The sequence below is a fragment of the Parasteatoda tepidariorum genome, chromosome 7 (genome assembly GCF_043381705.1).
Source record: "Parasteatoda tepidariorum isolate YZ-2023 chromosome 7, CAS_Ptep_4.0, whole genome shotgun sequence".
Lineage (NCBI taxonomy): Eukaryota > Metazoa > Arthropoda > Arachnida > Araneae > Theridiidae > Parasteatoda > Parasteatoda tepidariorum.
The window spans coordinates 66600240-66613831 of NC_092210.1; the positions used below are offsets into that span (position 1 = coordinate 66600240).

Sequence of the window (13592 nt, forward strand, 5' to 3'; positions counted from 1 at the left end):
CTTGTTATTTTTATGGCAGTGTCATGTCTGAGATCCATATAGTAGGACAGGTTTAACATTAGTATTGAAAATTCTAGATTTTATTGAATTTGTTATGTTTTTGTTTTTCCAGAATTTATTGAGAATAGCTTAATTGCTTTGAGCTTTGTTAAATTTATTTGCTAAATTTATCAGTTCCTTTTTTGTTGTTAATTATTCTTTCAAGATATGCAAAACTACTTACCTCCTTCAGTTCATTATTCTCTAANATTCTTGAAAGATTTTGATTGTTAATTGATACGGATAACTCGCATAGGGTAGTTTTTATATACATTTCTGATAATGCTTACAAAACATTTTGGAATTCCATAGTACTTCAACACCATCTAGATTGTTGCTCTATGTAAACTGCTGAAAGTTTTTTTCAAAATATATGAAATTTAAATATATTGTTTATTGCCATTCTATAAGTTGCTCGGCTATAATCCTTAATGTAGCAAAGTGGTCGACACATGATCTATTAAGTCTGAAACCTGCTTGTTCCGGTCGCAGGCTTTTGCATTTTTTATTCTTTCCTGCACTATTATAGTGAAAACTTTGGTACATACATTTAACAAAGCTATTCCTTTCCAATTGTCACACATTTTCAAATCACCTTTTCTGTTAGTTTTATCATCAGGCCTTCACCCCTGTCAATAGATAACTCTTCGCTCTTCGTGATTTTATTAAACAGGTCAGTTACAGGTTTGATTGCAGCTTTTAAACTTTCCATGAAAAGTTCATCAGGTATTTTAACTCCGACAGCAGCTTGCTCACATTTAGGCAATTTTGTTGCTTGTTGCACCTCAAGCTGTGTTATTGGACCAGGGTCCTGTCTGTCTGAACACAGGTCCAGACAGACAAGACCAAATAATAAAGCCTATAATAATAAGACCCAATAATACGGAGTCCAAATTTTGGACGGCTTTCCTGCCCAAACTTTTGGAACCATATGGCTACCCCCTATATTCTAGGGGTCATAAGTGTGATCAGACTAGACACACTGAACCGGCAAGGGTTTAAGAGAATACACAAAAAATTTTAAAATGTTCAGGTTTTTTTAATATATGAAAATATTACAGTTAATTCTCTTTCACATGATGAAAATTTTAAGCTTTTATTACCCCATTTTTATTAGCATGATTTATGTCTGTGAGAGAAACCTTTAATTAAAATTTTGACATTTTTCCGATTATCTAGAGCACTCAAATCTTCACTGAAACTCCAAGCTTGATTGAAACGCGCTTTTAATTACTTTCTTGCCGCTTCAAGTAGAACTTATCGTCATTTTATATCCGAATGAAATTTATTTTTAATCTAAATTTTATCATTTTATGACTTCCTAGTAAGCACAAATTGCAACAGCATCTCATTGTCTTATGACAGCTGAAGTCTCAATCGTTTTATGCCCACTACGATTAGGTGCTTTTAATCACTAAATAAAGTTTGTCACCAAGAAAATTCCAAACACTTTTCAGGCAACTAGAGTGCTAAGAATCCTAGTTCTGCGATTAATACGAAAATCATCAACGTTAAACTTGTTCCCCGAATTAATCACTGGGTGTCAGATCGAATTTCAATTTCTACAAACGTATCTTAATGTAATGAGGCAAAAACTTAATAGACTTGCTATAGTTTCACAGACAAGAACTTACCTCATGTCTAAACATAAAAAATAAAATGATATTTAATCCGTGAGGTTAGTTCTTGTTTATAGAACAGAAACTATCATGTATCCATTGCTGTAAATTTATTCATGCTACATTCACGTTGTTTTTTCACAAAATATACTCTTATCCTCATTTTGGCATTTTGCTGTTCGAGTGCTTGGAATCATTGTGAGAAATTCGTGTGATTTTTATCACTACCTTTTCCAAAGATTATAAATCTTGATAATTTAATGTGCACCAGTGTTTTCTTTGGATTATAATTAATTATGAATTCCAGACCATCGAATACTGAAGAAATATGGTAAAAACTATGAAAAAGTTCAGTAATTCTTACCGAAGCGCTTTTTCAATAATTTCGGAAAATATTAAAAGTAATACTTTGATTAACTTCGGAAAATGTAGTAAAGTTTGATAATTATATCATGATACCTTAGTGCTTGGCATAAAAACCATTCATTTGAGTTTACTTTTAAGTTTTGCATTCTTTACTATACACTAGGTAACAAAAATTATAATTTTGAAATCCCGATTTTACAATTAAGGGAAAAAGTAACAATTGAATTTATTTAAATTCCGTATATTTTGGTTTAATTAACCACAATTATTATATTTCAGAAATGGGCGATATTTTTAACGAAATTTTTTTATCCATGTAGTAAATCTGTTGTGTAAGCCTTGAGCTCAGCTAATGTTACTTTTTTTTACTTCATTCCACGTAACTATTTATCCCAAATGATAGAAAGCTTAGAAAAAAGATCATGGGGTCATAAAAGACCATTAATTTTAAATCAAAATACCAAAAAATTCAATTCCAAGTCTATAAGAAAATATAATCTTTATATCAAGTTTGGAAAGAAATATACAAATTTTGGCTAATGAAAACAGAAATACGACCAGGTATGTCTATAAAAGTACATTTAAAGATTATCATATCGTTCCTTATTAGGCTTCAAGATACGAATTGTGTAGTACAGTTCTTTTGGACGTATCCAACTGTAAGAATTATCAAACAAAATAACATCTGAAAGAAAAATGAAAATTATTTACTATATTAATCATAACGTAAATAATAAATCATCATTTACTTTATCCTCTTGTGCAAATACTAATAATCAGTGTTTTCATGAATACAAATAGATTAAACAAATAAATTTTCTCATTTTAAATTAGAACGGGGAAAATGATTTTTCAAGTAGCTAATGCTTTGATGTAACTTTTACTAGTAATAATTTGCTAGTCAGATGTGTAAAAAATCTATGCATCAAAACAATTAATTTTCTTCAAAAAATAATCTTTACATGATATTTTAAATTTCCTTTGAGGAAATTTGACAAAACTATAAGGTTTATTTATACCAAAAAGAATCTGATTTTTTTTTCCTTATCAGGCCTGTCTAATTATGCTTATAAAACATAGATGAACATAATTTTTGAATTCAGGTGAGTGCTCTTTTCAGAGCACCCTATGAGTTTTTTGATTCAGGTTTGTTTCGTGCTGTAATTATTTGTTAATATTTGTTCTTGAGGCTTCTTTAATCGTAAAACTAAATAAAATTTGAATGGGGGTTTCTTTGAGATTTTAGCTGTTAAAAAATACACTTCATTGGTATTAAATATTGATTTAATGTCAATACGAAATAGTTCAAATTAAAAAATTAAAACAAATGAGGCGATAAGTAGTGTTTCCTTTCTTAGCCATGGACACATAATGCCGATAAAGTTTCCAATTCTAGGTTTTGGGTCCTTAGAATTTTACATGCATTCAAATCATATAACATTTATCTTGAATTTCATTTTAAGAAAATTAATAGCTCTATAACTCAATTAAATGTTCCATAAAATTAAATTTTTATAAGATAAGTGTTGAGATTTCCAGAACTGGAATAACTAGCCAGTCATGCTGAAAAATGCATAACATATTTCCTAACATTTAAAAAAAATTATTATCTTTTTTAATATTTTTTTCCATAAAAAGAAATCAGTAATGTAACAGTAATATTTTTATACCTCAACCTTGAATTAAGTGCAGATTAAATTTCTTTTAAGAGATTCCCTCCATACCTGCCTAACACATTAGCATAGAATTCGAAAACCACTATGTGGCTGCTAATGTTTTGGATCCATTAGAATTCGCTGTTGTTTCTCTCGCTTTCTTTTAAGCCAACGCATTTGAATATGCAAGGCTAAAGAAAAGAGCCTTGGCATTTAATTTAAACAATTAATAGCCAATACATGGATTCCTTAACTCTTCTTGGCAAAATCTAGTTCAACGTACATTGGCATTTTTGATTTCTTGGTGGATGCAGGTGCCATATGGGGCTTGTCACTGATAAATTGTCACTGATAATAGTTGGTTGTTACTGATAAATATATTTCACCCAAAACTCAAATGTTAAAGGGTTACTTAATAATACGAAATATATTAATATAGGTAAAAAATATTCTATTGATATTTGGTGATATTAAAACAGCACCAATACTTAGCAGTTTCAATGGAATTAACTTTGGAATTAAATGTTTTACTGCCACTCGAGAAGGAAGTGTACCATAGATAATCACCCAATAGTGGTAACTTTTAACTATCGCGAATTTGCCGCGAGAAATAGCATCATTCAAAGTGATACTAAATACATTTTATTTTTATTCCAATGATATGAATTATGAACACCGAACTTCCTAACGTAAAGCCAACGAATATTACACCATATAATATTAAATTTAAAAAGTGAAAATATTTCAGCTAAATTGATTGAAAACTTAGTGGAAATGCCAGGTAAGAGGCATTTTCAGAACGAAAAAAAGAAATTGTACCTGAATTATTTTATTATCAATTTATTAAAAGGTTAGACTAATAATTCTTTGCTTTATTTTATTTTCAACTGCCTAATTTGAAATAAAAATCATGCAAAAAACTACTGTGGATTAGTTATGTTAAGATAAAGGTAAAATCAAAAACAGTCCTGCCACATTAAACGTACCCATATTAATGCTACCATGTCATTTTATTTTCTCTAATTCATTAATTCTCCTAAAAATGTCCTTCATCTGGCTTTTCCATGAAGCTCTTTAATTGTGTCAGTATATGCCTTTTAGTTTTGAGCATGACTCGGTACTGATTTATTGATTTTTTTTTTTTTNTTTTTTTTTTTTTTTACTCACCCGTGCGAAGAACGGGTATACGGCTGGTAATAAATGAAAATGTTTTATTTCAGAAATATGGAATCATATGGAGCTCCAAAGTAAAAACAAATTATTCATGATTCATTTCTTAATAAATTTAGGGAAATGGTCAAAGAGTGCGGCTGCAGAGCCATGCCCCATATAGAACCTCCGTCCATCAAGAAATCAAAAATGCCAGTGTAATGCGCACGTTGAAATAGTTTTTGCCAAGAAGAGTTAAGGAATCCATGTATTGGCTATTAATTGCTTAAATTTAATGCCAAAGCTCTTTTCCTTAGCCTTACATATTCAATTCATTCTTTGCCTTGCATGTTGGCTAAAAAGAAAGCGAGAGAAACAATATCGATGAATATTTTAATGAATACAAAGCAATAGCAACCATATAACGGCTTTCGAATTCTATGCTAAAGTATTAGGCAGATATAATAAAGGGAATCTCTAAAAGTAAATTTATTCTGCACTCATTTCATGGTTGAGGTATAAAGTTATAACAGTTATAGTACTGTTGAAGAATTAAGTGTTAAAAAATGCTAGAAATTTTTGTTTACATAGTAAAAATTAGGATTAAATGTTAGAAATTTTTTAAATGTTAGAAAATATATCATGCATATTTCTGCAAGACACCGCCTTAGCTACTTATCCAAGCTATAATCACACACATGACTAAAAACTATTAACTGTCCAAAATGAAAGCGTGATTCCAAGTGTATATTCTGGATTGAGTTTCAGATTATGAATTAACAAATTCTTCATTTCAATGCTATAGCAAATCAGTTCCAATTCTATATCTACCATACATGATTTCCCCTATCTAAATATAAACAATACTTACATGTTCCAATTTTTCGGCATTGGTATAGACCTGTTTCAGGTGCTAGTACAGTATCAACTTTTTCTAATGGAATCAACTCTTCTAAAACTGTTTCGACTGTAGAATTGTCTCTGTAAAATAGACCGAAACCTATATCCCTTGCTTCAATTTCGAATCGCCATTCAATTTGCGAATCTTCTTCGAGAATGTTAATAAGAATTTCGGAATATGAAGATCGACTTAGTGACAGTTTCTTTACTCCATCAAGATTAGCAAGTGCTTTTTTGCTTTTACGGTTTTTCCGATACATCTCTGTAGGAACTTTTCCGTCATGAATAATCTGAAAAAATTAAACGAATTTTAAATAGATAAAAAATTTCATTAAAAGAATTTATATTTTAATATTTATAGAAACATTTATAGTTACAATTTTTTTCATCAAATATTTTTCCAATGTTTTAAAACTTTTAGAAAAGCATTTGTTGTGCGCAATTCAGTATCTAATGAAATTTTCTGTTATATTATAATTATTATGTCTGTTAACTTTTAATAGTTACTCCCTCGTTTTCATGGTGAAATTTAAATAAATATATTTGTAACGAACGCGAAAGAAAATAAAANATTTGTTGTGCGCAATTCAGTATCTAATGAAATTTTCTGTTATATTATAATTATTATGTCTGTTAACTTTTAATAGTTACTCCCTCGTTTTCATGGTGAAATTTAAATAAATATATTTGTAAAGAACGCGAAAGAAAATATTTCAATATTTATATTAAACAAAATATTTTAATTTAAATGATCCAGATTTTAACGCCAACTTATTAAATATTCTTTTATTTTCTGACATTTTTATAGAAAAAGAGTGTAACAAGTTTACTTTACCTCAATTTAGTTGTCAAAAATTTTTTCTTTAAAATAATTTAAGCCAGTAGCCCTCAACCTCCGACCACGGACTGTTACCGGTCAGTGGATTAAATGGTACCGGGATACCTAAAAGCATTCAATTAATTTCATTTTATTTACTGTGATTATATCTCTGGGGTTTGAGTAACTTTCTATGGACGAGTGGCTAACTGGTAGCTGAGAGACGTCACCCAAGGCCGCACCAATACCACGCACCTAACTATATTTTATTTTGAAGGCATGTTTAAATCTAATAATATTAAAATTATTGAAATTAATATATTATCAAACGTTGACCTGCCCTGGCAATAAAGAAGTTGACGAACACTGGTTTAAACGATAAATATTTAAAACTTTTTAAGTGTTTATTTTTTTATTTTATTATTTATTGATTGATTGTTTTGTTTTTTAAATAATTATGTTTTTTTGTTTCAACCCCATCATATTAAACAAAAATATTAATATATTGGGAATACTGATAAACAAATTTTTCCAATTTTGCTTAAAACAAAGGGATAAAGAAATGTTTTAAAGACATTAATTCCAGCCGAAAGAGTAGATCGTAAAGTAACAAAAATTTTTGGCAAAACTAAAGTAACCTACATTTTTGCTGTGATCCTCGCTAATGCGTTAAACCAACTTGTGGAGAGAAAAAACTGAGTTAAGAAACAACCGAATTTAACAATATAGTTTATATCACCAAATATGAAATCACAATTGATAAAATATGCAAATATGGAACCTCAAATGGTAATACCAATCTTTATTTCATCCTGTCAGAAACGACGTAATTTTTATCAACATAAGAAATGCTGGTTAGAATAAGTTCGATTAATCTAAATCAAATGCTATAATTTATTACCATAATAAATTTCGTAAATTTATTTTAAAATTCACAAATTAGCAATTATGTAATTAATATTTGTTTACAAAACTCTTATGCATCTTTTTTCTCAAATAAAATAAATTAATTTCTCATCATAATAGCTCATTTATTTTTTATCCTCAAAGTGTAATAAGACTTAAAATGAAAGCTAGCAGCTTGACAGATTGTACCTTGAATATAATCTGGGTGGATGATAACTTAATACTTAATATTTGCAGCTAAGAAAATTTTTGTATGAAGTTTAAACTTACAAATGTGTTACAGTTGGGATTACCATCAGGATCTGTTCTATTTCCTCCCAGGAAAGCGGGTAAAACATCGGCGTCAAATTGTTCTAAAAGAGCTTCTTTATATCCCTCTAAAATTAGATAAAATTAAATTAAGTGAAAATGTAAGTTTGGATAAAAAAAAATATTCGTGAGGATGTAAAGAAATTTTGCAAAATGCGTTTTAGCAATTATATGGGCGATTCTCAGATATGGGTGATTCTTAAGGAATACGGCAATTGACAGTATTTTGCTCCAAGATCTAATACTATACTACTAAAAGAACTTTTTTTTTTAAAAAATAATAAATAGCATTGTTGTTAGCATTTTAAAATGACTTTGCATTACCATTGACTGTTTTGTATACTTAAAAAATTTAATTTAATTTCAAAATGTCATTTTCCTGGTATGTCGCAAACATTATTTCTAATAATAAATAGCTTCAAAATTTACCATAAATTTTTCAACGTCTAACTTTTTTTCTCAACCGTCGTAAGCATTTCACCAAATGCATTTCATATATGCAGAAGGTATTATTTCCAAAAACTCTTTGTTGAAAATATTTTTTTTCGGTCAATAATTTGTTTGTGACATGAAAATCAGTAGTTGATTTCTGCTGAAAGTAAACTTCTCAGGCGAATTGTAAAATTAAAGTAAAGTTAAAGGCTGTAAAATGGCAAATTGGCATTATCCTGGCTGTCATTTTCCTGGTTTACGAATGCCATCAGTTACCAGAAAATTTTTTAAACAACATAATTTAAAGAGGAAAAGCAAATATTAACCTAATACCCAGTTTATGTAAGATTGTAATATACTTGACATAAACTTTGTTTAACAATGATACAAGATAATGCTTGCAACTCATATACCCTTGTAATTTTGAACCTGATTCAGAAGACAAGGGAACTTCTGGATCAAGTATTGGAAAAATTTTGCCTTCGCAGAGGAATTTTTGATGGAGCAAACCCACATTTGTGTTACATGGTGAAGAAAACCACAGATTTTTGATAAGATTTATTATAAATCAGATTTATTATATGTTTAACTATATTGCATATGTTTTGAATCCTTTAACTTTATCTATTAATTAAAATAACAGTTAATATATGATTATCAATTTTTTATGAGAAATTGTTTTTGAATAAACGAATTGAACAATTCTCCTTTCAAATTTATGAAACCATGTTTTTTAGAAACTATATGTCCTGAATTTTGAATCTGAATCCGCAAGAACGACATTTTGATGGAACTAGCCCATATTTGTGTTACACAGGGAAGAAAATCATGAAAACCCTTCACAGCAAGCTTGATGGTACGACTCTAACCGATGATCAGTCTACCGCTGAGTACATTTAACGACAGCACTGAGCCGGTACGAGCCTGGTACGGATTCTCAGCCATCGCTGGGATTCAAACCGGGTATGATGAAATTATGGTGGCTGATTGGAGAATCTCATAGTTATATTTTACATCTTATAATTATCTCAAAATAGAGACCGTGATGTAAGGAAATTGTTTCAAAAGTCAATATAACCACTTACCTTCACCAAAGATAAAAATTTTGTTCATGACAGCTCTTGAAAGAATCGCCTTAATGATATTAAATGCAATATTAAAATACAGAGAAGCTGAAATAAGAAATTTCAAATTATTGAGATACAGATATGAAAATCTATCTTATTATATAAAACGCTAATACGTACGTATGTATGTATGTATCAATAAAACCGATGATATTTCTTTTCTCGCGCTGGCAACAGTTTTCATTTTTAATTGATTGGATTCGGCGCNCAACTTTCTGGTTCAAAATCTATTTCAAAAAATTTTACAAGGTGAGTAGGTTTTTATGTTGTCATTTTCCTGTCTTCTTGAAATCATTAATAACATGAACTACGTAGATTTACCTGAGTTATTTCAAGAAATCCTGTTGTTTTCTGCGGAAAATAAACTTCTTAGGCCGAAATGTTAAATTAAAGTAAAGTTAAATGCTGTAAAATGGCAAATCGTCATTATCCTGGCTGGCATTTTCCTGGTTTATGAATGCCATCAGTTACCAGAAAATTTTAAACTTTGTTTAACAATGATACAAGAAAATGCTTGCAACTCATATACCCTTGTAATTTTGAACCTGATTCAGAAGACAAGGGAACTTCTGGATCAAGTATTCGAAAAAATTTGCCTTCGTAGTGGACTTTTTGATGGAACTAACCACATTAGTGTTACATGGTGAAGAAAACGACAGATTAATGATAAGATTTATTATAAATCAGATTTATTATATGTTTAACTGTATTGCATAAGTTTTGAATCCTTTAACTTTATCTATTAATTAAAATAACAATTAATATATGATTATCAAATTTTTTTCATAAGAAATTGTTTTCGAATAACCGAATTGAACAATTCTCCTTTCAAATTCATGAAGCCATATTTTTTAGAAACTATATTTCCTAAATTTTGAATCTGAAGCCGCAAGAATGACATTTTGATGGAACTAGCCCATATTTGTGTTACATAGGGAAGAAAACCATGAAAACCCTTCACGGCTAACTTGATGGTACGACTCTAACCGATGATCCGTCTACCACTGAGTACATTTAACGACAGCACTGAGCCGGTGCGAGCCTGGTACGGATTCCCAGCCATCTCTAGGATTGAAATCGGGTATGAGGAAATTGTGGTGGCTGATTTGAGAATCTAATTGTTATATTTTACATCTTATAATTATCTCAAAATAGAGACCATGATGTAAGGAAATTATTTCAAAAGTCAATATATCCACTTACCGTCTCCAAAAATAAAAATTTTTTTCATGACAGCTCTTGAAAGAATCGCCTTAATGATATTAAATGCAATATAAAAATACACAGAAGCTGAAATAAGAAAATTCAAATCATTAAGATACATACATGAAAAGTATTTTAATAATTTGATTGTATAATTCTTAAAACCTGATATACACTACTTTCATCAGTGCTCAGCGTCATTGTTTTGCTTTTTTTAATCTATATCTATTTATTGTATCTATATTTTACCCAAAAGCAATGAGCATTTTTTAATAAATTATATTAACAATAAGGATTATAATTAAGAATAATCTTATGCCACTATATTAATGAAATAAGGGATAATTTTTATCTTAATTAAATTCTTAAATTAAATTTGTTTACTTTTAAAACGTTAATTTAACCAAATTATAAACAAAATTAAGTTTCTATAATTTCAATATAGATGTTAGGAAGATAGATCTAGCAACATTTACTTATTCCACCCTCTATTTTTTTCTTTTTTCAATTTCGGCATCAACTTACGCTAAAGCTTGTAAAATTAAGATTTGATAGACATACATATAATTTTCTGCTACAAAGGATGAATTGTCATTATTCGTAAAAGCATGACATAATATTGCCAAAAGATGAAAAAAGTGAAGAAAATTGCAAAAAACGTCGTTAAAAACGTAGTAAGTGCAATTTCAAAAAAAAAAAGAAAGAAAGAAAAAAACACTGGGGTTAAGTCCATAAATGGAAGTGACCGCAGAATTCAACTCTTTAGTTGCATTCCTGGAGGCTACAGAGTGGCCTTCATAGTATTTTTAACATCACCTTAAAAAGTTAATAATTCGCGAATGTAATTTTTTTATTTATCATATTTTAGATAAAGTTTTCTACACACCTTAATTTCTAGTGTTAGTCTTTAAGACTTTACAAATGTCACGTTAAGTTATGTAAAGCAGAAAATTTTTAAAAAAATGTAAAAAGAGCATTTAAAACAGCAACAACTTTCGAAGAAATTAGAATTTTAAAAAAAAACTGGCAGGAATAAATGACATTTTTAAAGTACAACTCAGTAGTAATTTCTGCGAGCTGCAAAAAGACACATAAGTTTTTACTTTACGTTTTTACTTTACGTTTGACATTTAATAATTCTTGAACTAATTTTTAATTGTTAATCTTTTTATTTCATCTCAATTCTTGTACATTTTTATAGACTATCATGTCTTGTACATTTTTATATTATTTTCAAGTATCAAAATCTTATAGTTTTTGCACAGCGAAACAGGATGAAAAATGTAATACCCAAAACAGCGGTATTCGTTCTAACCACGTTTTTTTTGGTAAAAGAGGAAAAAAGTTTAACATATATATTTTCTTTAAAAATCGTCATTTTAACATAATTTTCAGAGTGTTCTCATGATAAAACAAAGATATTCTGTCGGTATATGTTTTATGTTCCCAAAGAGGAAATTAAGTATTGTTAATTCCTCATTAAATTCATTCATATTGTTAATTTTTGAATATTTATGCGCGGAAACATGCATTCTGGACACATAATAATTGTTTAAATTTATTTTACTGCGCAAAGTTTCATTGAGTACTAAACGACTCAGGCTACCAGCTTTATCACTTTCAAAATTACCTCGAACAACATATACACTTCAATGGTAACAAAACCGAATGCACAGTCCATCTGTACTTAAATATTCTTATACTTATTATGAACTTAAATATTTTACATGTTCTCCAATCCTAACAGCTTATTTAGTTTTAAGCAAAATATTAACCATTTCTTTGTCACCCTCTAACTGTTGCACGAGGCTTTTCCAGCAGCTCGGAAGTACTTCGATTTCAATTTTAAGTATTTTCAGGCGATGTCTACAATATTGTCAAAGTTATGTATTGAATTATAGTAATAGTTCAAAATCTGTCCGGCACAAATTATTAAATAGCACAAATCACCGTAAGTATGAGTTCCGGACTTTTCAGCATTGTAGGCAGCAGAAGTATTAAAATTATTTCCATCTCTCCCGTAAGATAATATTTTAAAAATAAACTCATCCCAATGCTCCATTACTTGATATTTCCTCAAGCACCTTTTGAGCCATAACTAGAGTATCATATATATATATATATATATATATATATATAAACGCAAACGTTTACCTATTGGTGTACTTCTGATGAAACTAACTCAGATTTCCATTTGTGTTACATGGGGAGAAGAATCGTGAAAAACTTACCACTGTTAGCTTGACGGCAAGGGGACTTTAACCTATGATTCGTTTAACACTGAGAATATTTTACATTAGTTATGTGGTCGGCCCTAGCCGGGAGCAGAATTCGTATCAACTAGCCTCCGCTGGGTTTTGAATCTGGATCACCTCATTGTGGGGCCAACGCTCTATCCCCTGAGCCACCATGACCACGTTACTATATTTAGTAAAATACGCTTTTAGTAGTTCATCCCGTCAGAATAAAGATTAAGTGCCGTAAAAAAGCTTCTTTCCACAGTATCAAGATTGAAGCTCCGTCAATACTTCTACTCAATAAGTTAGAAATATAAAAGTTCAGCAAGTAAGAAAATTTTAGTTCTATAAATATGAAAAATAAAATATTTCATTAATTTCATCGCAATGTTTTAAATTTTCTAAAAAAAGATTCATAAAATAAAATTTGTGTATGTTGTTTGTAATTTTGCTACTTTTTTCATAATTATTGTACTATTCAACATCCGAAACCAGTAATTAGTTAAAATAACATAATCCAACTTAAGTTTAATTTTTTCCTTCTTTTCACTAAATGAGTTCAAGTGCTTTTGACTTAAGTAGGAAGAAAATGAGATAAATTAAAACCAAAGATATTGTTTGTCATGAATTGCTTAAGTTATTATACTTTCATAAATTTAAAAGCATTTTTTTTTAAAAAAAATATAGCATTATTTCCAAGTATATCATCTTAAGACATAAAAACGCCTGTCACTTAGACGAAAAATACATTTAACGATATTTTTAATCATTACTAGTGAAGTGTTTGTCAGAAAAACTCCATATTGGTTCCAGTAATTATCTTTCTAAGATTA

At 29.3% G+C, this 13592-nt stretch overlaps 1 protein-coding gene across 8 annotated transcripts in view; it reads right to left on the reverse strand.

The window, feature by feature from the left end:
- Positions 1-2507: 2507 nt before the first annotated feature.
- LOC107445506 (SEC14-like protein 2) overlaps positions 2508-13592 on the reverse strand; it is a 44492-nt gene continuing 33407 nt past the window's right edge. For 6 of the 8 annotated variants that reach the window (XM_071183534.1, XM_071183532.1, XM_071183535.1 and 3 more), the window contains 4 exons: positions 10523-10609; positions 7722-7828; positions 5700-6018; positions 2508-2709 (listed from right to left, as the gene is read on the reverse strand). In XM_071183534.1, the coding sequence (XP_071039635.1) occupies positions 2606-2709; positions 5700-6018; positions 7722-7828; positions 10523-10609 (617 nt within the window). In that variant the 3' untranslated portion in view covers positions 2508-2605. Of the gene's footprint in view, positions 2710-5699; positions 6019-7721; positions 7829-9277; positions 9365-10522; positions 10610-13592 lie in introns of all 8 variants that reach the window. The other 2 variants (XM_043045776.2, XM_071183537.1) reach the window with 1 other exon arrangement.